The sequence below is a fragment of the Lepus europaeus genome, chromosome 5 (genome assembly GCF_033115175.1).
Source record: "Lepus europaeus isolate LE1 chromosome 5, mLepTim1.pri, whole genome shotgun sequence".
NCBI classification, from domain to species: domain Eukaryota; kingdom Metazoa; phylum Chordata; class Mammalia; order Lagomorpha; family Leporidae; genus Lepus; species Lepus europaeus.
Window position 1 is genome coordinate 70476976 of NC_084831.1, and position 24699 is coordinate 70501674.

Sequence of the window (24699 nt, forward strand, 5' to 3'; positions counted from 1 at the left end):
ATTACCAAATAAAACAAGTCTTTATTTGCTTGCCAAAGGGGAAAAAAGAAGGAAGGACAGACTAACATAAAAGAATTGATGAAGATGCAGGAGGAAAACCAACTCATTCAAAAAACTCCTACTATACACTCACAACACAGATCACTTCTGTGACTTAAAAAAGTATGGAGCTTTCTCCCCAACAGCAAGAGATCAACTTTACAGCAGACATCAGCTGGAGAGAGCATCAGAGCCCAGAGGTTGAAGGTTCAGTCCACAGACTTGTCCACCACACCACCTTTAAATGCCAGTGCCAAGTGCTGAGTTGCTCTACCTGTGCTTTTGACCAATTGGCTATAAATCAGGGTTCCCACAATGTCCTTCTTGGATTCAGTTAAGTTGCCTGAGTGACTCACGGGACATATTTATTGGTTTATTACAAAGGATATTACAAAGGACATGGATGAAGAGATGCAGAGCAGAGCATGTGTGCAGAACTTCCATTCTGTCTGGGGATGGTGCCCTCCAAGAACTTTTCCATGTTCAGTAATGTGAAAGTTCTCTAAACCTTGTCCTTCTGGGCTTTTATGGAGACTTTGCTGTATGTCTAATGATAATAGACTGAGTGGGGATAACAACACAGTCTGTCTGCTTGAGAATTCTTCTTGGTCCATGTGTAACATTCCTTCCTCCAGAATATGGAGCAGGATTCCACTGGAATGAGGAGGGTCTGATGACCTACCATCTGAGTTTCTAGGAGAAACTGCCTTGGAGAGAGAATCACAAGCAAGAATGAAAGACAACAACCAAATTAGATGAATCATATTAGATGAAACACATTAACATTAGCAAATTTTACACCCTTTGCCTTTACTGTCTATCAAAATAAATTCAATATTAAAGTTACACATTTTAAAATCATTTTTATTGAATTAATTTTGACAATTTTGCTTTTAGCTGGTGGCAGATACCCCAAACCAAAACAAAGCTATCATGAATATTTTTCAACATTATCAATGTAATCTAGTATGTTTTTGTACTTGGGAATATAGTCAAACTTTCAACATTACATAATCAAGCAAATAGCAGTGCATACATATTATTCAAAAAGAATTTATGGATTAAAAAATCACTTTGCAAGTGGCTTAAGCTTTGTAACAATCTCAATGACACATTCCACACTTCATGCTCTCAAAATAAGAGGTGTCCTAAAACTAAGTTTTTAGTTACTGACATTAATGAGTACTATCCAGGGTTAGCAATTGAGGTTAACATTTTACATCATAGGAGGCAATAAGTTACTGACATCTGTTGACAAATTCCACTGAAACTAAATACATCCTTAATACATTCAAAAAAGACATTTTGTAAATTTTAATATGCTAGTTTATATGCTGCAGTGCAAAAGAAGTGACACCCTAACATTTCCTGAGCTTTAGGAAACTAACAAGAATTTTCTGACTACTACTCTCAATGTAAAATAGGCTCTTTCTTATACAAAGCCTTGTCAAAACTATACAATTAAATTAGGTTTCTAAAGAACTGAAAAGATTGGTCAGTTATTGTGGCTCAAGGTAATGAAAAATTTTCAAAGCAAAGGTATTTACAATACTACAAAGGAAACTATGCATCTACATGTAGTATAAAGAACAGAAATAATCAACTGATTACCAATTGATCACAACTGTCCCCTTCTCTTTCAAAAATATTATACTGAAAGACTTTGTGACAAGTTATTTAGCATTAAATATACCAACCTGTAGTATATTACATATTCTCTAACATATTCTTCCATAATGCCCATGAAGAAGGAGTAAAAGGAATAAAAGAGGAAAAATCAATGGAAAAAAACATGCTTTTAGGAATGTTTTTGCACGTGTATGAGTCAGAGGAAATGAAAATTACTTCTCATCAGAACTCTCTATATCTTCAAAATTACAAAGATCGAGTTTCTACTTCAATTTTTTCTTCTGCTTGTAGTGTATCAGGATCAACATGAACAACTGGAGGTCGTAGGATAACTTCAGGCCCTCCACCATATATAGATTGTAGAAAATTCCATGTTTCTTCAGAAATTTGACCAGAATCTGCTCCTAGAATTATACATACATAAAGAGAAAAATGTTTTCAAACCTATATATTCATATTGCAAAAAGTTTCCGAATGCTTTAGCATCCAGCATGCATACTGTAGGGGTAAGTAAAAACTTCTGGGACATAACACTTCAGATTAACAGTGGTCTATTTGTTTTTGTTGTTGTTGTTGTTGTTGTTGTTGTTTTGACAGGCAGAGTGGATAGTGAGAGAGAGAGAGACAGAGAGAAAGGTCTTCCTTTTTGCCGTTGGTTCTCCCTCCAATGGCCGCCGCGGCCAGCGCATCTCGCTGATCGGAAGCCAGGAGCCAGGTGCTTCTCCTGGTCTCCCATGCGGGTGCAGGGCCCAAGCACTTGGGCCATCCTCCACTGCCTTCCCGGGCCATAGCAGAGAGCTGGGCTGGAAGAGGGGCAACCGGGATAAAATCCAGCGCCCCGACCGGGACTAGAACCCGGTGTGCCAGTGCCACAAGGTGGAGGATTAGCCTGTTAAGCCACGGCACCAGCCAACACTGGTCTATTTGTTAAAAGTTGCAACATATGTTCTGTCTTAAAAAGCTGGAGATACTTTTTCCTAGTTCCTACCAATAGCTCTAAAATCTTCCCTCAGATTAAAATTAAACAATAGTTGCTTCCCACTATTTGCCCTATTCCATGTACGAATGACAACCTAGAGCTAAAAAATTAATAAATAAAGCCCATAGAAATGTTATGGTTTGGATGCGGTTTATCCTCTACAGCTTTGTATGTTGGAGGCTTAGTCTTCAGTGTGGACATACTGGGAAAGGGTAGAAGTTTTAAGAGATGGAGCTTAGGGACCAGCACTGTGGCGCAGCAGATTAAAGCCCTAGCCTGCAGTGCCAGTATCCCATATGGGTGCCAGTTTGAGTCCCAGCTGCTCCAATTCCCATCCAGCTCTCTGCTATGGCCTGGGAGGGCAGTAGAGGATGGTCCAGGTCCTTGGGCCCCTGCACCCATGTGGGAGACCCAGAAGAAGCTCCTGGCTCCTGGCTTCAGATCAGCACAGCTCCAGCCGTTGCAGCCATCTGGAGAGTGAACCAGCGGATGGAAGACCTCTCTCTGTCTCTACTTCTCTGTAACTCTTTCAAATAAATAAAATAAATATTAAAAAAAAAAAAGAAGAAGAAATAGAGCTTAAAGGCCAGGTAATTAGGTCACTGGGGTATAGACTTCAGAAGGGGTTAACATAGTTCTTTTGCTATTTCAGTTATTTCTTGGGACAGGGGGTTGCTATTACAGAAGAGCATATCATACCACTCCCTGCTCTCTAGCTTCCATTCTCACTATGTGACAGCTCTCATATGTGCTCCTACCAATGTGATAACATCTGCCAAGAGGCCCTCATCAGAGGGTACTTCAAAAAGTTCATGGGAAGTGTGAGAAAGAGGCACTTAGCCTAATGGTTAAGGGATCCATTTTTTTGGGGGGTAGAGTTGGTGGGGTGAGTGGGAAGCAGTGTTGTGGTTAAGTAAGCTAAGCTGCCATCTACAATGCCAGAATCCATATCAGAGCACAGGTTCGAGTACCAGCTACTCCACTTCTGATCTAGCTCCCTGTTAATGTGTCTGGGAAAGAGGGGAGAACTGACCGAGTACTGGGGCCCATGCCACCCAAGTGGGACACCTGGATGGAGATCAGGTCTTCTGGCTTCGGCAAGGCCCAACTCTGTCCATTACAGCCATTTGGGGAGTGAACAAGCAGATGGAAGATTGTTTCTTACTCTATCTCACTCTCCCCTTCAAATAAGTAAATCTTTAAAAAAGAGAAACATAGAGATAGAGAGACCAGCTGGGATGCTAAAATCCCACACAAGAGTGCTTGGGTTTGTATTCTGGCTCTGCTCTGATTTCCAGCTCCTGGTAATGCATATCCTGGGAGGCAGCACTCAAACAGTTGTATCCTGCTCCTGTGTGGGGTACCTGAATTAAGTTCTCAGTTCCCAGCTTTAGCCTGGCTCTGCCCTGGCTGTTCCAGGCATTTGGGGAATGAATCAGTGGATGGAAGCTCTATCTGTCTTTCAGAAAGTTTATAGGAAATACAATTAAAGTTTACTTTGGAACAAAAAATATTGAGGCTGGTGCTATGGCATAGCAGGTAAGGTGCCAACATCCCATATGGGTACCAATTCGAGTCCTGGCTGCTCCATTTTCTTTTCTTGTCTTTTTTTTTTTTTTTTAAGATGTATTTATTTATTTGAAAGAGATACACAGAGCAAGAAGGAGGGGCAAAGAGAAAGAGAGGTTCTTCCATCCACTGGTTCACTCCCCAATTGGCTGCAATGGCCAGAGCTGCGCCAATCTGAAGCCGGGAGCCAGGAGCTTCTTCCAGGTCTCCCACGCAGGTGCAGCAGCCCAAGGACTTGGGCCATCTTCTACTGCTTTCCCAGGGCATAGCAGAGAGGCAGGTTGGAAGTGGAGCAGCCGGGACTGGAAACAGCGCCCCTATGGGATGCCAGCACTGCAGGTGGCGGCCTTACCTGCTACACCACAGCGTCAGCCCTGCTCCATTTCCAATCCAGCTCTCTGGTATGGTCTGGGAAAGCAGTAAAAAATGGCCTGAGTCCTTAGCCCCTGCACCATCGTGCAAATACTTGGAAGAAGCACCTGGCTCCTGGCTGCAGATCGGCCCAGTTCTGGCCATTGCAGCCACTTGGGGAGTGAACCAGCAGATGGAAAACCTCTCTCTTCTCTGCGCCCCTTTATAACTCTTTCAAATAAATAAATAAATCTTAAAATAATGTTGAAATACATGCACAATATACATTTTTCATGAACTTTTTGAAGACATCTCATATATTTCTAGTGGTGACAAATTATTAATAAGTAAAGATTTAAATAACAGTCAAACATACCTTGTCTGAGCATCACATTACCACATTTAGTGACTGCAATTTTAGTGTTGTCAATAGGTCCTGGAGGATCTAATCAAAGGAAAAAGAAATATTAAAATAAATACTTTTCAAAGACATATAGCAAAGAATTATATAACTGTGCCTGAAATAACTGAGAACTATACAATCATATTGGTTATTTTATAGCCAGATTATTCCATTCTTAATGCCTTCCCCTGAGATTTTTCCTTTATGGGGTTTTTTTTTTTTTTTTTTTTTTTTTTTTTTTTTGACAGGCAGAGTAGATAATGAGAGAGAGAGAGACAGAGAAAGAGAAAGGTAACCCTCCAATGGCCGCCGCAGCTGGCGCGCTGCAGCCGGCGCACTGCGCTGATCCCAAGGCAGGAGCCAGGTGCTTCTCCTGGTCTCCCATGCGGGTGCAGGGCCCAAGCACTTGGGCCATCCTCCACTGCACTCCCGGGCCACAGCAGAGAGCTGGCCTGGAAGAGGGGCAACCGGGACAGAATCCGGTGCCCTGACTGGGACTAGAACCCGGTGTGCCGGTGCCGCAGGCAGAGGATTAGCCTATTGAGCCGCGGCACCGGCCCCTTTATGGGTCTTAGTTTTCCTAAAATTGAATCAGGAAAGAAGGTACAAGAAGTTCTCTCTGTATCATCCAAATTCTGATAGAAATGATTTCTGAACCATCACTTGGGAATTACAGGTGAAAAATGTACCTTTTATGCTGTAAAAACAATTCCAGGCCGGCGCCGTGGCTTAACAGGCTAATCCTCCACCTTGTGGCACCGGCACACTGGGTTCTAGTCCCGGTTGGGGCACCAGATTCTGTCCCGGTTGCCCCTCTTCCAGGCCAGCTCTCTGATGTGGCCCGGGAAGGCTGTGGAGGATGGCCCAAGTGCTTGGGCCCTGCACCCGCATGGGAGACCAGGAGAAGCACCTGGCTCCTGGCTTCGGATCAGCATGATGCGCCGGCCGCAGCGGCCATTGGAGGGTGAACCAACGGCAAAAAAGAAGACCTTTCTCTCTGTCTCTCACTCTCACTATCCACTCTGCCTGTCAAAAAAAAAAAAAAAAAAAAAAAAAAAAAAAAACAAAAACAATTCCTTCCCTTATAAGGAAAATATACAGTTCTTAATTTGTCTCAGATTGTCATTTCTTAAAAGCAGTAAAAAAATCATAAAATGAAATGTCAAAATATATTGTTAAACCAAAAAAAAAAACCCCAAAATCTCAAAAACTTATTTGTTTTTCCCTTGAACACAATAGTATAGTGCATTGTCATTGTCAAAAGCTATAAAAAAAGGAACAAGGAATAATAATAGTTTTCATTTATACCACTTACAAAGGATTAAAAAAACCTTTTAATATCTGTGTGGGGTCTTTTGCCTTTACATTATAAAAGTTTGTTTTTATTAAATACAAAGGGTTCAAAATGCATACCACGCTACAACCTTTTTCATAATCAGAAGCATCTTATTTTCAAATTATTACATAATGTCTTATATGTAAAATTAATTTAAAAGTTTACCTAGTATTTCATTGTATTAGATAAACCTTTATTTAGCCAACCTCATATTGTTATATGGAGTCTTAAAAATCTTTTAAACTAAAATCACAGACTAATTTTGTTCAATCCCTTTATTCCTTCAAGAACATGTTGGAGCTGGCACAATGGCGTAGCAGGCAGAGCCTCTGCCTGCAGTGCCGGCATCCCATATGGGTGCTGGTTCGAGCCCCAGCTGCTCCAATTCCCATCCAGCTCTCTGCTATGGCCTGGGAAAGCAGTGGAAGATGGCCCCTGTACCCACGTGGGAGACCCGGAAGAAGCCGGCTCCTGGCTTTGGATTGGCGCAGCTCCAGTCATTGTAGTCAATTGGGGAGTGAATCAGCGGATGAAAGACCCCTCTCTCTCTCTGCTTCTCCTTCTCTGTGTAACTCGGACTTACAAATTAATAAATAAATCTTTAAAAGAAATGGTATAATTCATAAAGTAAATTTAAAAAAAACATTAAAAGAACTATGATATAAATTTTCTTGCAAGTTCCCTGAGGCAGGAATTTCTCTTTGCTCCCTGAAATAACCCCAAGTTATGTAGATATTTAAGAAAAACTTGTCAAATGAATACACACAAAATTTACAAAGAATTTCACTTTTCAGTTACCTACTTACCTCCATCTTTACCCTTCACAAAACTTTCCCATTCTCTAAACCACTGCATACTGATGCAATAAAAAGTTGCAGGAGAGTCCTCTTCTTGAAATGCTCTGTTGAGCTACGAGAGAAAACAGGACTTACCTAACATCAAGAACTTGCTTTATTGCAGAATAATCATTCTATATCAGTATAAATATAGGACAATTTCTTATACACAACGAATGTGGTATCACAGCAAGATATACACAGATGCCAAGTATCTTAGTACTAGACATACAGTAGCATCTATTCAATATAAGCAATTCAAAATTTAACAAGTACATATAAAAGTCATGAAAGATTAGGTAAGTGAAGATAGTCAAAGCAAGGTCTTTGAAAGAGTAAGTACTCAATACATTTATTAAAAAGTCAATGGGCAGGGTCAGCATTGTAGCACAGTGGGTTAAGCTGCCACCTGCAATGGGAGACCAGGCTGCAACAAGCAGAAAAGGATCGCCAAAGTACTTGGGCCCCTGCCACTCTGTGGGAGACCTGGATGGAGTTCCAGGCTTCTGGCCTCCACCTGTCCAGCCTTGGCCATTTCAGCCATCTCAGGAGTGAACCAGCAGATGGAAGATCTCTTTATCTATCTCTTCCTCTCATTCTTTTCAAATAAATAAATCTTTTAAAAAAATTCTGTGTAAACCTTAAACATACCATATCCCCTGTCTACACTTTTTTCATTTAAGAAATAATACACAATTTGCTATCACTAATACAATGTTACAACAAATACTCTTGTACATGTCATTTCACAGGCAACATAATAATGAGACTTGAAAAGTCAGGAAAAACACAATTAAAATGTTTTGGGGGGAGATGTTTAGCCTAGCAGTTAAGATGCTTGCATCCCACATAAGAGTATCTGGGTTCAGTTCCCAGTTCCAGCACCTGACCCCAGCTTCCTGCTAACGCAGGCTCTTGGAGATAGCAGTGACGGGTCAAACAGTTGGGTTCCTGTCACCCATGTAGGAGACCTCGATTTTGTTCCCAGTTTCAGGCTTCAGCTGGGCCCAGTCCCAACCATTGCAGGCCTTTGGGGAGCTGAGAAGTAGATGGGAACTCTTTCTCTCAAATTGTTTAAAAATGTTTATTTTGGTACAAAACATCTTTGAAATCCACGTAGTTTTTTTGTAATAAGCATCTTCCATGAACTTTCTGAAGTTCCTTCGTATAGATTTAGGTAAATTCTAAAAAGAAAGGGGGCAGATGTTCCTTTCCCTCTTCTACTCCTAACGCCTAACACATGGGTACGTTCAAACTAGACACAGCTCTCCTAGAATGGGAAACTTTCAAAGTAGTGACACAATTGTTAGTATAGAATCCTAGACATATAAATTTTTAAAATAAATTTATGTATGTTCATGTATTTGAAAGATAAAAAGAGATCTTCCATCTGCTGGTTACTCCCTAAATAACCTCAAAAGACTGGCCTGGGCCAGGCCAAATCCAAGAGCCTAGAACTCAATCTGGGTTGCTCACATGAGTGACAAGTACTGAGCTACATTTGAATAAATTAGATTCTTTTCATTTCCCTGAAATGAATTTAAAGTTAGAGGACTATTCTGTAACACGTAACTTGTCCCTAAAGAACTGAGATCTTTGAATTCTAATAAAGCCAGACTGATTCTTAACATCTGCTAAACTGTGACATCCACTGAATTCATACCATTACCAGGTTTAAGCACTCTCAGGAATTAATTTGTCTTTGGTATTAGGAAGTTTCTTCTTTGTAATTCTAGGCGGGTGCTTTCTAAAAACTTAATTAGCATAGTCACCCACTAATTTAAAGACATGTGTTTCCCTCTAGTTATAGGAAATTAAACTATTGCTCTGAAAGTAGTTCTTCCCTTTTTTTCGTTCCAAAATGTATATTTGCAAAATACTTGGCCGGCGCCATGGCTCACTAGTCTAATCCTCCGCCTGCGGTGCCGGTATTCTGGGTTCTAGTCCCGGTTGGGGTGCCAGATTCTGTCCCGGTTGCTCCTCTCCCAGTCCAGCTCTCTGCTGTGGCCCGGGAGTGCAGTGGAGGATGGCCCAAGTGCTTGGGCGCCGCCTTCTGGGAGACCAGAAGAAGCACCTGGCTCCTGGCTTTGGATCAGCGCAGCGTGCTGGCCATGGCGGCCATTTGGGGGGTGAACCAACAGAAGGAAGACCTTTCTCTCTGTCTCTAACTCTGCCTGTCAAAAAAAAAAAAAAAAAAAAAAGAAAAGAAAAAAGAAAAAAAAAATACTACACTCTTATCTAAGCAGAATGTCAAACGTTTTTTCCTGCTTTCCATCTGTTTACCCTTTGGTGATTCATCATATGGGAAATTCTCTGCTGGATCTTTCCGTACACTAATTTGCTTTCCAGCAGTAGTTGTTCTGCCACTCAATCAATCCACCTATTGCTTCCTGAGGAGCAATCCTACATCACTTGTCTATACTTTCTGCTCTACCCAGGCCTGCTGCCTGGTACAACGTAAAGAGGGTGGGGTGAGGGGCAATGCTGAGGTCATCATTGGTATCTACTGTTTTTCAAGCTTGGGGCTTGGCCTGTATGCTCTTTTCCTGAAGCCTTTGGTTTGCTTCTTCAATTTTTCAATTTTTCAGAAATTCAAGTTAGTTTTCAGTTTACCATGGGGCATCCATTTTTGTGCTCCATTTCATACTAACACTCTTGTTTTGTTAAAAGGGGGAGTGCAGGCCGGCGCCGCGGCTCACTAGGCTAATCCTCCGCCTTGTGGTGCCGGCACACCGGGTTCTAGTCCCGGTTGGGGCACCGATCCTGTCCCGGTTGCCCCTCTTCCAGGCCAGCTCTCTGCTATGGCCCGGGAGTGCAGTGGAGGATGGCCCAAGTACTTGGGCCCTGCACCCGCATGGGAGACCAGGAGAAGCACCTGGATCCTGGCTTCGGATCAGCGAGATGCGCTGGCCGCGGCGGCCATTGGAGGGTGAACCAACGGTAAAAAGGAAGACCTTTCTCTCTGTCTCTCTCCATCCAAGTCCTTGGGCCCTGCACCCCATGGGAGAACAGGACAAGCACCTGGCTCCTGCCATCGGATCAGCGCGGTGTGCCGGCCGCAGCATGCCTACCGCAGCGGCCATTGGGGGGTGAACCAATGGCAAGGGAAGACCTTTCTCTGTCTCTCTCTCACTGTCCACTCTGCCTGTCAAAAATAAACAAAATAAAATAAAAAAGGGGGAGTACAGGCCGGTGCCGTGGCTTAACAGGCTAATCCTCCACCTTGTGGCGCCGGCACACCGGGTTCTAGTCCTGGTCAGGGTGCCGGATTCTGTCCTGGTTGCCCCTCTTCCAGGCCAGCTCTCTGCTATGGCCCGGGAAGGCAGTGGAGGATGGCCCAAGTGCTTGGGCCCTGCACCCGCATGGGAGACCAGGAGAAGCACCTGGCTCCTGGCTTCGGATCAGCATGATGCGCCGGCCGCAGCGGCCATTGGAGGGTGAATCAACAGCAAAAAGGAAGACCTTTCTGTCTGTCTCTCTCACTATCCACTCTGCCTGTCAAAAACAAACAAACAAAAAAGAACAAAAGGGGGAGTGCAGTGAGCCGGAATAAAACAAAAAACTCTAGTGTTATAGAATAATCATAGATTTGCATTTTAAAAGTAGCATTAAAGTATAATAATCCACCCACTGCTACTGTGAAGTTCAGTGCTTGTCAGTAAATTTCTACTTGTAAAACTGTCACTATAATTCAGTTTAGAATGCATCTAATGTACAAAAAATTCCTCTACAGTTTGCAGTCTGCTGCTCTCACCTTTGAAATCACTAATCTACTGTTTCTACGATTTTCCCCTTTTTATGAATTTCACGTAAAAGAAATTAGACATTATAGTTTTTTTATGTCTATCCTTCATTTGGCACAAAATTTCTGAGGTTGATTCAAGTTGTTGCATTAATCAGTGCTTATTACTAAATATTCTATTATATGGCCATAACACATTTTGTTCACTTGTTAGCTTGATGGACAATTCAACTGCTTCCAGTTTGGGGCAATTATGAGCAATTCTACTATAAACATTTGTTTACAAGTTTTAAGTAAATACAAATTCTCATTTCTCTGCAATAAATACCTAAAATGAGGCTGTTGGGTCATGCGCTAAGTGTTGAACCTACAAAAAACTAACAAACTGTCATTTGTCAAGTCAGTCTGCATTTTTACCATCAGTATTCACATAAGAATACTCTAATGATTAAGATAATGTACCTTTTCATGTTCATGAGCCATATCTTCTTTAGAGTAATGCTAATTCAAATCCTGTGCCTATTTTTTTAGTTAGACTATCTACCTTTAAGTTGAATGAGTTCTTTATGTAGTTTAGATGTAAGTCCTTTGATGATGTGATAGGCAAATACCTACATTATATTTGGGTCAGCCTTCCTAACCCATCATGTTTCCCTGAGTTCTCAGACTTACTGAATGTCTCATTCATTGCCATAATACCCCACACTGCGTTTCATCATGGAACTCATTTTGTATACAAGAAATGAAGAGGTTCACATCCACAAAACTTGGTGATCCTACAATTTGCTTTTACCCAAAAACTGCTGGTCCATTGAGAACCCAGTTTTTATTCCTGTTTATCAAAACTTTATGAGTTTGATGCTGTCCTGAGCCATGTGATATGTGCCCCAAACTAAGAAACTGAATACGCAGTTTGTCCTATAACCAGAATATACAAGGCTAACAATCAGATAGAAAAAGATCTCCCCTACTAACTACCTATTGACATACTCAGAAGTTCTGCATCCCACCCCAACTTTGGCTTCTGTTACCAAAGGGATACAACAATATTTGTACTGAACTGGAAGTGGAGACAGCTCCTGGACCAAAAGTTTCTCATGTCACTGAACCAACAGGCAAAGTGAGGGTTACAATATTGGCTAGAATTATCGATCCCAGTTATAAAGTGTGAATAAAATGATCACTATACATTATTAGCAAAAAGAATTGTAACTGGAAATTCTACCTGCTGTATTAGTTTCAGATGGATGCTATAAACTACCACAAACATGGTGGCTGAAAAAGATATTTATTCTCTCACAGTCCTGAAGACCAGAAATCCAAAAGCAAGGTGTCAGTAAGACTCTGCTCCCTAAAGAGGCTCTAGAGGAAACTCAAGGAACAGAGTTTTCACTCTTCTGCTTTGGGACTATATCACTCCAATCTATGCCTCTGTCTTCAAATAGCTTCTATCCTCTCCATTTCTCTCTGCCGCATGTTTCTTTAAAAAGAACACTTACTGGATTTAGGGTCCACACAGATAATTCAGGATGATTTTGTATCAAAATTACATATGAAAATATTTTTTTCCAAGCAAGGTTCCATTCATTAATAAGATCAATTCACAGAGTCTAAATCTAGGCCATTGAAATATCTTTTGGGAGAACCACCATTCAATCCACTTCAGAAACCATTTAGTATTTCCACATCCAGAGATGAAAAGTTTAGATTAAAGGAATGTAATACAAAGAAGATTATTAAGGGCTTACATTTCATGAATGAGAAACAGGTTATTTCACACAACTACAACCAGTTGAGCTAATGGCTGAGAACACAGGTTATCCAGAAAAGTTAGTGAGCAGCTGTAGACATGTATTTCTTTCCTATCTCATGCACATGTACATGTTTCTAAACATTTACCAAATTTTGAAACCATTACCAACTTCTTTATTCCCTTCCTTTCATTCTATTACTATCATAAATTACGTCGTTGGTGATTAACATTGTATTATTTAATTATAATTTATAAAAGGGAGATTGTTGCAGTTGGCATTGTGGTGTGGCAGGTAAAGCTGCTGCCTTCAACGCCAGCATCCCATATGGATGCTGGTTCAAGTCCTAGCTGCTCTACTTCCCATCCAGCTCCCTGCTAATGTGCCTAGGAAAGCAGTGGAGATGGCCCTGGTGTGTGAGCCCCTGCACCCACGTGGAAGACTTGGAGGAAGCTCCTGGCACCTGACTTTGGACAGGTTCAGCTCTGGCTGTTGCAAGTATTCCGGGAGTAAACCAGCAGATGGAAGATCTCTCTCTCTCTTCCCATCTTTGTAACTATGTTTCAAATGAATAAACCTTAAAAAAAGAAAAACAAAAACAAAACAAAACAAAATGGAAGGGCCAGCTGGCATTCCATATGGGTGCAGGTTTGAATCCCAGCTGCTCCACTTCTGATCTGGATTGGACCAGCTCTGGCAGTTGCAGCCACTTGGAGAGCAAACCAGTGGATAAAAGACCTCTCTTTCTCCCTCTGCTTCTGCTTCTCTGCAACTCTGCCTTTCAAATAAATAAATAAATACATCTTTAATAAAGAAAAAGAAGGAGATTGTTTACCGCATTGTCTGAATGAAAAAAATGGCTGACCATCACCTATAAACGGATATAATTTTGGACCACTCAAATTTAAGTAAAGGGTAAATATCAATGTTTACCCTTGTATTGCTGCACAAGCTGACAGGTATAAAGATGACATTATCTATCATGTTAGGTGTAAGGATGACACTGTTGCTACTACAGTTTAGATGTATGAGTGTATATGGACGCTGAGTTAACAAAGGACAGATGGTTTTATCTACACTCTCTTCTATGTAGAGAAACCCACATTTTTCAGGATGGCAGAATTCTATGTCCTAGGTAGTACTCCATTATGTACTGCCAAAGATATACACAATATAAGGAATACACAAGAGAAATAACTGTATTTTTTCTTCTACTGGCAGTTGCATGTAGGCTTAAGCAACCACAGATGGCACAAATAGGCTTTTGTCACCACTTCCAAACACTTTCCTAAATCTCTTGATTTTGACGCCGGTGCTGCAGTGCAGGGTAAAGAAGACAATTGTGGCACTGGCATGCCATATGGGCACCAGTTCGAGTCCTGGCTACTCCACTTCCAATCTAGCTCTCTGCTAATGTGCCTGGGAAAGCAGTGGAAGATGGCCCAAGTACTTGCATCCCTACACCCACATGGGAAACCTGCAAGAAGTTCCTGGCTCCTGGCTTCTGATTAGCCCAGCTCCAGCTGTTGCAGCTATTTGGGGAGTGAAATCAGCAGATGGAAGATCTCTCTGAGGTCTGGCCAGGCTTCTCTGATCAAAGTTTGTAATTCTCCTTTTGTAACTAGCAACTATTTCATGGGGAGAAAGTTGAAATGATATAAATATCCAACTCCTCAACCTTTACATTTATTCACCTATCCACAGTATGGATATAATATCTCTTATTCTGTTTAATTAATTATGTTACTAAATTTTAAAGTTCAAATTCTCAAAAATTTGGCCAGTATGAGTTGAGTCCTATTAAATGGGCTTCTATATAGTTTTTAAGTCAAGAAATTCTCTATTTTCTGGCATAAAATGTTCTAATCTCATCTTGTAATTTCCCTGCCCTAGCATCAGCCATTCCTCCAAAGAGGGGTGTTTCCATTAGGTTGAGAAAGACATTCAGGGGCCAGTGGTGTGGTGTAGTTGTCAGCCTCCACCTGCTGGTGTCCCCTATGGGTGTCAGTTCATGTCCTGGCTAAGCAGTGGAGGATGGTCCAAGTGCTTGAGCCCCTGAACCCACGTGGGAGACCAGAGGAAGCATCTGGCTACTAGCTTTGGATCTCACTGGCTCCGGCCATTAAAGTCATTTGGGGAGTGAACCAACGGATGGAAGACCTTTCTCTCTGTCTCTCCCTTTCACTGTAACTGTGACTCTCAAATAAATAAATCTTTAACAATAACAAAAATGGTTAGAAGATGAGATCTGAGAGCTAGATATGCACAATTCTATTGGAATAATAATTGCTCCCAGGCTATCTGAGAGAAGCTTTCAAAAAAACTCATAGATAATATATATCATGAAAAACCTATGTACAAATTTTTAAATAATTCCATATTAATTTGATATAGCACATCTGACAAGGGTCTAGTCTGAAGCACTAAAGCAGCTAAAATATCAGCTTGAAAAGACCTGTATCAGAATAGCATGAACTCTAAAATCGAAGAATGTCAAACTTACAGTGTAGCTTGGGAAGAAAAATGATGAAATCACTGATGTTTTACAAAAAAGTTTATGGGACAATATGCCAGAAGAAATCAACAGTTTACAAATAGATGACTCATGGCTGGCGCCGCAGCTCACTAGGCTAATCTTCCGCCTAGCGGCAACAGCACACCAGGTTCTAGTCCCGGTCGGGGAACCGGGTTCTGTCCCGGTTGCCCCTCTTCCAGGCCAGCTCTCTGCTGTGGCCAGGGAGTGCAGTGGAGGATGGCCCAAGTGCTTGGGCCCTGCACCCCATGGGAGACCAGGAGAACCACCTGGCTCCTGCCTTAGGATCAGTGTGGTGTGCCAGCCGCAGCGCACCGGCCGCGGCGGCCATTGGAGGGTGAATCAATGGCAAAGGAAGACCTTTGTCTCTCTCACTGTCCACTCTGTCTGTCAAAAAAAAAAAAAAAAAAAGATGACTCATGGCCGGTGCTACGGCTCACTAGGCTAATCCTCCACCTGCAGCGCCGGCACACTGGGTACTAGTTCCGGTCAGGTCGCCAGATTCTGTCCCAGTTGCCCCTCTTCCAGTCCAGCTCTCTGATGCTTTCTCCCTGTCTCTCTCACTGTCCACTCTGCCTGTCAAAAAAAAAAAAAAAAAGATGACTCATTTTAAAAAGGGATGAAATGACACTGAAATGATATTGAAGATGAAACCTGTATGGGCAGGCCATTCACATCAATCTGGGAGAAAAGGGGTGGTAAAGACATAACCTGGGACACCTCCAATTCCACATCAGAGTGTTGGGGTTCAAGTTCTGACTGTTTCCAATTCCAGTTTCCTGCTAACCCACTCCCTCAGAGACAGCAGGTGATGGCTCAAGTACTTAGGTCCCTGCCACTCATGTGGGAGACTTGGACTGAGTTCTGAGCTCCTGGCTTCGCCCTGACCCAGCCCAACCCTGGCTACTGTGGGCATCTGGGGAATGAATGAGCAGACAGATCTCTCTCAAATAAAAATTTAACAAATAAAAAAGTTATCATGGTTGTTACAATAAAACTTGAAAAGTCTACAACAAAAAAATTAATCCTGTTAATGCCTTAATTAAAGAAGACTAATAATTAGCAGAAATAATAGCCAATATCATATTTCAACTGGGTCAGCTCACACAATTCTGACTGGATAAATGAAGTGAAACCAACATTCTGCTGGATGAATGCCAAAACTGCTATGCCCAGTACACATATAGACAAGAACAGAACTGGGCCAGCACCGTGGCTTAACAGGCTAATCCTCCACCTTGCGGCGCCGGCACACTGGGTTCTAGTCCCAGTTGGGGCACCGGATTCTATCCCAGTTGCCCCTCTTCCAGGCCAGCTCTCTGCTATGGCCCAGGAAGGCTGTGGAGGATGGCCCAAGTGCTTGGGCCCTGCACCCGCATGGGAGACCAGGAGAAGCACCTGGCTCCTGGCTTCGGATCAGCACAATGAGCCGGCTGCAGCGGCCATTGGAGGGTGAACCAACGGCAAGGGAAGACCTTTCTCTCTCTCTCTTACTACCCACTCTGCCTGTCAAAAAAAAAAGAACAGAACTGTCCATGGAAATTTTAAACAAGCAGTACCAAGACAGGAAAGCATTTCTTCCAAAAAGTGGAAGGAGAGATGAAACATGGCTTTAACAGTACAATCTTAAAGTCAAAGCAATGGCTACAAAGAAGTCAAAGTGTTCTAGCCAAAGCAAAAATAGACAAATCAAGAGCAAAGGTCAGTTTGTTCACTTTTGGGAGGGCCAAGAATGCTAACATCTACATATCAAGAGAGTGCACTGAGAAAGTTAACAAAAGCATTAGTGGAAAAATGCCTGGGAAAGCTTAATCAGACAGTTTTTCTCTATCATGGTCATACTTCTGCTCACTCCTCTCATCAAGGGAAGATCATTTTGCAAGTTTCCATGGGAAATCATCAGGCATTCACCATCTTGTCTTGATTTGACTCCTTCTGATTTGTTTTGTAATCTTAAAAAGATCTTTAAAGTATACACATTTTTTATCAAGTAACACTATAAAGACTGCATTGATACAACTAAATTCCCAGGACCCTCAGTTCTTTAAAGAACTAAGTAAACAGTATCATCACTCAAAAAATCTCAAACTTGATGGAGATATTGCTGAGAAATAAGTTTATATTCTTCATTTTTATCTTTCAACTTTTTCTATAAGCCTTTTAAATTCCCCTCATATGTATACACACATACACTCACACTTCTTTATATATTTAGCGGTTACCATGAACTCACAAGAGTTATCTACATCTCTAATCCAATAGCACAGAATACATTTTAGTTCTCTTTCTTTCCAAAGTTGTGACTCTGACAATGGGAAAACTGGATCTCACTATAGTTATTATTTGATCAGTTTCGCATTTGGAACCAATCTCTCTACCACTAATGTTACTATGCTACACTCCTGAAGCTGCCAATACCTAGCTAACATGAGTATCCCTTCTTATCCCGCTTGAGCTCCAACACCCTTGGTTAGGCTTACATCACTACATAGAAGCTCTCCTCATTCTGTGTCTTTTTTCCTATGTATTAAAACCACACTCTTGGCCGGTGCCGTGGTTCAATAGGCTAATCCTCCACCTCGCGGCGACGGCACACCGGGTTCTTGTCCCGGTTGCCCCTCTTCCAGGCCAGCTCTCTGCTGTGGCCAGGGAGTGCAGTGGAGGATGGCCCAAGTGCTTGGGCCCTGCACCGCATGGGAGACCAGGAGAACCACCTGGCTCCTACCTTCGGATCAGCGCGGTGCGCCAGCCGCAGCGCACCGGCTGCGGCGGCCATTGGAGGGTGAACCAATGGCAAAGGAAGACCTTTTTCTGTCTCTCACTGTCCACTCTGCCTGTCAAAAATAATAAAAAGAAAAAGAAAACCACACTCTTGGCAACCGCTCCAGCTTCTAATTCCGGTCTGAGAGGTGGCAGTGATCTTGCCTTTCACTGCCTGGTACTTTTAGTGGTTATGTTTCTCCTTCCCTGTATTCCAATTCTGTTCTGAGTGATTAGAATGACTTCTCTAAGTATTAATTAAACACTGACGGATGCAGTCATTTAACCATTATTTAAGCACTGATGGAATGAATTATTTTTAAAACTGAACTAAAACCTGCTTTGGTAGATTCAGGAAGCAAATGAGGCCTAGGAAAAATTAATAAAATAAATCTGTACCTGTACCTTTCCCTATGTAAAAGTTAATTTAGATAAGGGCACACACACTGAAAATTCCTGAACCAGAGAAGAGAAGCAGGTTCATATACATTTGCACATGTGTGTTGGGCAGACCTAACACGAACATACTGGAATCTTGTTCTGCATTATTCATTACCTTCTCTCCTGCATTTACTAAAATAATCCCATATTCTCCTGCAATAAGATTCTCTCTTACTATGATCTCTGAAGGATTATCATGAATCTCAGGTGACTCAAATTCTAAACTTTTTCAAACAATTAGAGCTGTGTTATCGACAGCAGTATTCTGAATAGATTTTTAGCCACCTAGGTAACTCAAACTGTACTAATACTTGTTCATAAAACCTGGCTGTTTAGCTTTTTGTAGATGTACATGAACAGTCTGTTGCTTTCAATCAAAGAATGCCTCATAATTTACTTAAAGGAAACTCGGTATATTTACAAATATAGGGAATCCCCCAAAAGACAAAACAATATTATAATTTTATAAAAGGATGGGAGTAGAGCATGTAGTCTGGACAGAATCTAGACAATACTAACTTAAGGAAACCCATAATTTTCCTTTTTAATAAGATTTCTTGGAGACAGTGCTGTGGCTTAGCAGGTTAAGCCGCCACCAGCACCCCAAATGGACACTGGTTTAATTCCAGCTCCCTGCTAATGCATCTGGAAAAGTAATGGAGGATAGGCCAAGTCCTTGGGCCCCTGCAGCCACGTGGGAGACCCAAACGAAGCTCCTGCCCCCTGGCTTTAGCCTGGTCCAGCCCCAGCCTTTGTGGCTATTTGGGGAATGAACCAGCAGATGGAAGATCTGTGTCTCTTCTTCTAACTTTACCTTTCAAATAAATAATATTGTAAAAAAAAAATTCTTGCCAGTGTCAATTCATTAAACAAAATTTATTACCAATCCATAAAAACAAAAACCCATAAAGGGAGATCTTAACTCAATACATTGTATTGAACTGTCTGAGTTTACTCATTGTTATGCAACTAGAACACTTCAAATCTATTATAATTCTTTCACATAGTCATTTCACTAATAAAATATAGTCTGCTAATTGTCACATCTTCACCTTTATCCTAGATCATTTACAATTTGAAAAGCATTACTTTTTTTACCCGAATAAAAATTTCCAATTCCGTTTTTCTTCTTTTTTCAATCTTCTCTGCCTCAATTTGGCAAGTGTGACAAATGTAAAGATGGTTGACAGCGGGTCCTCCTCCATACCTGAAGTAGGAAGAATTTAAAAATTAAAATTAACACAAAATTATGGTACTCAAGGAAATTTGTTTCTTTTTGGTGAATGGTTAAATCACCAGTTAAGAATAAATTCTCACAGGAAAATTCTGGAAGTAATGTAAGAATTTTAAGAAAATCACTTAAGGACTTGATTTCATGTTTTATTATGGTCAGTGACATTATCAGTACATTGCCTGATGTGCTTTACCTATCTTTCAATTTTTCCTTAGAGTTACTTTTTTTTTTTTTTTTTTAAGATTTATTTTATTTATTTGAAAGTCAGAGTTACAGAGAGAGAGAGAGAGAGGGAGAGGTCTCCCATCCACTGGTTCACTCCCTAAATGGCCGCAACAGCTGAAGCTGGACCAATCTGAAGCCAGGAGCCAAAAGTTTCTTCTGGGTCTCCCACACAGGTGCAGGGGCCCAAGGACTTGAGTCACCTTCTACTGCTTTCCCAGGCCATAGCAGAGAGCTGGATCAGAAGCAGAGCAGCTGGGACTCAAACTGGCGCCCATATGGGATGCCGGCAGTGCAGGTGGCAGCTTTACCTGCTACGCCACAGCGCTGGCCCCAGAGTTTTTTTTTTTTTAATATTTATTTATTTATTTGAAAGGCAGTTACAGAGAGGCAGAGAGGCAGAGAGAGGGAGAGAGGGAGGGAGGGAGGGAGGTCTTCTATCTGCTGGTTTACTCCCCAGATGGCCGCAATGGCCGGAGCTATGCTGATCCAAAGGCAGGAGCCAGGAGCTTCTTCCCGGTCTCCCACAAGGGCACAGGGGCCCAAGGACTTGGGATATCCTTTACTGCTTTCCTAGGCCATAGCAGAGAGCTGGATTGGAAGAGGAGCAGCTGGGACTAGAATTGGTGCCCATATGGGATGTTGGCACTGCAGGCGGTGGCTTTACCCAGCATGCCACAGCGCCGGCCCCTATAATTAATTCTATACTTCAAAACGTTAGAGGAAATAACAAAGTAAAGGAAGTAGTTCAGATATTGAACTACAACATAAGAATCTTGGTTATATCTATAGTCATAGTAAAGTTTAATTAGATGGAAGGCTTCTCCTGGCATCTCAAGAAAAAAGTAAAGAATTCCATAAATGCTCCTAACATTCAACTAAGGAAAACATAATTAATAGGGAAATTATAGTGCAAAATGTTGTTTTTTAAAGATTTATTTATTTGAAAGAGTTACAGAGAAAGGAGAGGCAGAGAGAGAGAGACAGAATCTTCCATCTGCGGGTTCACTCCCAAATCAGGCGGAGCTGAAGCCAGGAGACAGGAGCTTCCTCTGGGTCTCCCACGCAGGTGCAGGGGCCCAAGGACGTGCGTCATCTTCTACTGCTTTCCCAGGCCATAGCAGAGAGCTGAATTGGAAGTGGAGTAGCTGGGTCTTGAATCGGCACCCAAATGGATGCCAGCACTGCAGGCGGTGGCTTAACCCACCACACCACAGCACCTGCCCAGTGCAAAATGTTTTAAAATAAAAAAGTTTAAGTTAAAGTTTAAGAGTAAGAATTTTCAATTATGGAAATATGTACATGTATAAAATTTTAGAGTTGGAGATATGTAAAACCTTTAAAATAAAGTATTTAAAGTTAAATATATGGAATCTGCGTTGTGGTACAGCATATTAAGACACCATCTGTGACACTGGCATCCTATAATAGAGCGCCAATTTGAGTTCCAGATGTTCTGCTGCTGATCCAGCTTCCTGCTAATGTGTGGGAGAAGGCAGAAGACAGCCCAACTACTTGGGCCCCTGCCACCTATGTGGGAGACCAGGATGGAGTTCCTGGCTCCTGACTTCAGTATGGTCCAGACCCAGCTGCTGCAGGAATTTGAGAAGCAAAGTAGTAGATGGAAGATATCTCTATCTCCCCCTCTCTGTGTCTCGGCCTTTCAAATAAGTAAACACGTAAATCTTTTTTTAAAAACTAAATATCACAGCATAACTTCACAGAAAGATAATCAAAACATAAAATAAGAATTATCTACACTAGGTCCACAATAGCTACAAAGCCTTCCTACTCACATTTAGAATGAAGAGAAAAAAAAGATACTCTATGTAAGCAACATAGAGCACAAAGAGCATCTGTGAAATAATACAATTGCCTTTTAACCATTTTAACTGATTTTCACAATACTATATTGTCTAATTTAAGAAACAAACCTGCTATATAAGTTATCCCAAATGTTCTGAGGCAGCATCAAGACGAGGTCTTCAATATAACTAGCCTTCCGTGGGGGAACACCTAAAAGAAAGTTTAGACAGGTCTATCTCATTCTTTAATTCCTTTATAATACTTTAGTCATTGTTACGATTAACCTTTCAAAGACTAGTCAATCGTTATTCTTAAATTTCCCTTCCCAAAAAGTTCAGTGTAAGGTATTTGGTGATTATATTTATTTAAGATGAACATATACCTTAAAATTTAAAAAAAAATTAAAATTTATTTTCATTTGAAAGGGAGAGAGAGAGAGAGAGAGAGAGATCGTTCATCTGCTGGTTCACTCTCAAATGTCTTCAACAATAGGGCTGGATCAGACTGAAGCCAGGAGTTTGAACTCAAGTCAGGTCTCCTACACAGGTGGCAGGAATCTGTTCTTGAGCCATCATCTGCTACCTTCCAGGGTATTCATTTGAATCAAGCTGGATCTGAAGTAGAGGAGCTGGTTCTTAAAACCAGGCACTTCATGTGGGATAAAGGCATCCCAAGTGGTGACTTAACAGCTACACTAAAAATAATTTTAAGGTCTAGGGTTCTCTACTAACACAGGATATTCTTATCTCTGTGGTTTTAATACAACAAAATTAACAAGAACACTGAGTGAGGGGCAGGCACTGTGGCACAGAGTGCTACACTGCTGCTCAGAACACTTGCATCTCATTATCACATTGTCTGTGATCGAGTCTTGCCTCCACTTCTGATCCAGCTTCCAGTTAACTCGTACTCTGGAAGGCAGCAGATAACAGCTCAAGTACTCAGGTACTTGTCATACATGTGGGACCCTGGGATAGAGTTTCTCATTCTTGGCTTCAGCATGGGTCAGTCCTGGCTGTAAGGAGCATTTAAGGCATTAAGCCATACGGAAGAGATCCCTCTCTCTCTGTCACTCTGCCTTTCAATACATAAAAAAAAGTTAACAACAACAAAAAAGAATACTGAGTTTTCATCCATGAGGGTTAATAAAAGTGCCACAAAAAGGTTCTATTTCTGTAGGACTCTATGCTGAAGGCATTACCTATGTAGCAGACAACATAACCAATTATAAATGCATAAATTATACTTAACAATTAACTATGAGGTTTTTCAATTAAATATCAAATACATTTCCATACTTCAGAAAACAGCCAGTTATTAATTCAGATAAATGGGGTAAAGAATCATACCATATTGGTGGCTGAAACAACTAGCATAAGAATGCTCTCAGCTAAGAAAAATCATGTGTAACATCTGTAGAAGAGCTCACTGTACTGTAACTGACTATGTGTCTGACTCTACTATGCAATCAGATCTTTGAGAAGAGAGAGGGTCTTTTGGTATCTTCAGTCTAAAGCACAGTTTGAAATGGATACTCAAACTTGGGTTCAAGAGTCCAGATTGCTTACAATTAGAAAGAAAAGGCCAATTTTTGAAGCTATATGGGATTAAACATACTAAGTTGGACCAATAATGGAAAATTAGAAATAAGTGGAAGAGTAAAATTCTTGGCTTTTTCCTAATAAGCTAATTACTCAATACCAAACCCTTGCCACTTCTTTGCACTGCAGAATCTCTTACCTCCGTGAATACAGAGAAAGTCATTATTAGAAATAGGGCCAGGTTCAGCAAAGGTCTTGAACTTATTTAGCCACTGTCGAGAAATGTAAAACTGAAGGAGGCTTGGTTCCATTATGTTCAAAAGGTTTGATATTCTTCGCCTCTCTTTTTGTGCTTCTTCACTGCTCTTCCTATTAAGGACAACGATTAGCTAGTTCAATATGCTTCCTACTACAACAGATTAATAGGTAGATTTTTCTTCTTATTAGACTTAGCACATAAATTAATATCACAGACCTCATTCAGTCTTTAGAATTTTAAGAGAAATATACCTTTATCACTTCTCAAATACATTACACATCCTCTAGAGGCAATACTGTCTCAACTACAGGTGTCCACAAAACTACTGTTACACATTAGGCAAAGTTTGTTGTTAAGAGCAACCAAAATAGTTAATCTGTGTTCCTGTTTCAGTAGCTAACATTTTCTTTCATAAGATACTGAAAAAATACCTAAGTTGTTTATAGTGATACTGCCTTTATTCACTATGATAGGAGAAAATCTGGCACTTAAAAATTAACACTAGTGGTAGGGATTATTAAAGACAATCTTTCTAAAGCAAAATGTATGACTTTGTCATTCATGTAAACGATTTAACATATTTTGAACATATGATCATTCTGCATACAAATTTTTACTTTACTTAAGAGAGTACAATAATTTCTAATCTTTTACTCAGCAATCCCTCTGAAACTCTAAAAAAGCCCAAAGAGGGAGATACTTTGATATTTGTAAAAGTAGTTTATGTACTTCAGTTACCTATAGAAAAGAACATAAGCTTCTGCATTTTGTACGGTAGATTCTGAAACTTCAGTGACACTCTGATCATCAAATTCATACCAGAGATTATTTAAATTATTTCGGCAGTAGGCTATATAATGTCCACCTGAATTTAAGGGAAAAGAAATTATTTCAGTAACACAAAATTAAAACAAGAATGGAAGAAGAAACCTTTCGTATCCCCAAGGCCTTCCACAGCAGCTGAGATACACAGCCATTTGAAGAAATGAAGGACAGAAAGTATAATCTTAAAAAAATGCAGCACTGGAGCAGGCATTTAGCCTGGTAGTCAAGTAACTAGTTAAGATATTCAAATCCCACATTGCAGTGCTTAGGTTTGATTCCCAGTGCCGTGCCTACCTCCAACTTCCTGCCAATGTAGACCCTAGGAGGCAGCAGTGATGGCTCAAGTAATTGAGGTACTGCCACCCACATGAGAGGCCTGGATTTTTCAGTTCCTGGCTTCAGTTCAGCCTTGCCCAGCCACTGTGGGCATTTGGGGAAATGCA

At 41.2% G+C, this 24699-nt stretch overlaps 1 protein-coding gene across 4 annotated transcripts in view; it reads right to left on the reverse strand.

Moving 5' to 3' along the window:
- Positions 1 to 882: 882 nt before the first annotated feature.
- Positions 883 to 24699, reverse strand: part of USP33 (ubiquitin specific peptidase 33) — a 72253-nt gene continuing 48436 nt past the window's right edge. For 2 of the 4 annotated variants that reach the window (XM_062191579.1, XM_062191577.1), the window contains exons 18-24: positions 24170 to 24296; positions 23372 to 23541; positions 21760 to 21841; positions 19459 to 19576; positions 7113 to 7215; positions 4944 to 5012; positions 883 to 2072 (exon numbers count right to left, since the gene is read on the reverse strand). In XM_062191579.1, the coding sequence (XP_062047563.1) occupies positions 1915 to 2072; positions 4944 to 5012; positions 7113 to 7215; positions 19459 to 19576; positions 21760 to 21841; positions 23372 to 23541; positions 24170 to 24296 (827 nt within the window). In that variant the 3' untranslated portion in view covers positions 883 to 1914. The remainder of the gene's footprint in view (positions 2073 to 4943; positions 5013 to 7112; positions 7216 to 19458; positions 19577 to 21759; positions 21842 to 23371; positions 23542 to 24169; positions 24297 to 24699) is intronic. The other 2 variants (XM_062191580.1, XM_062191578.1) reach the window with 1 other exon arrangement.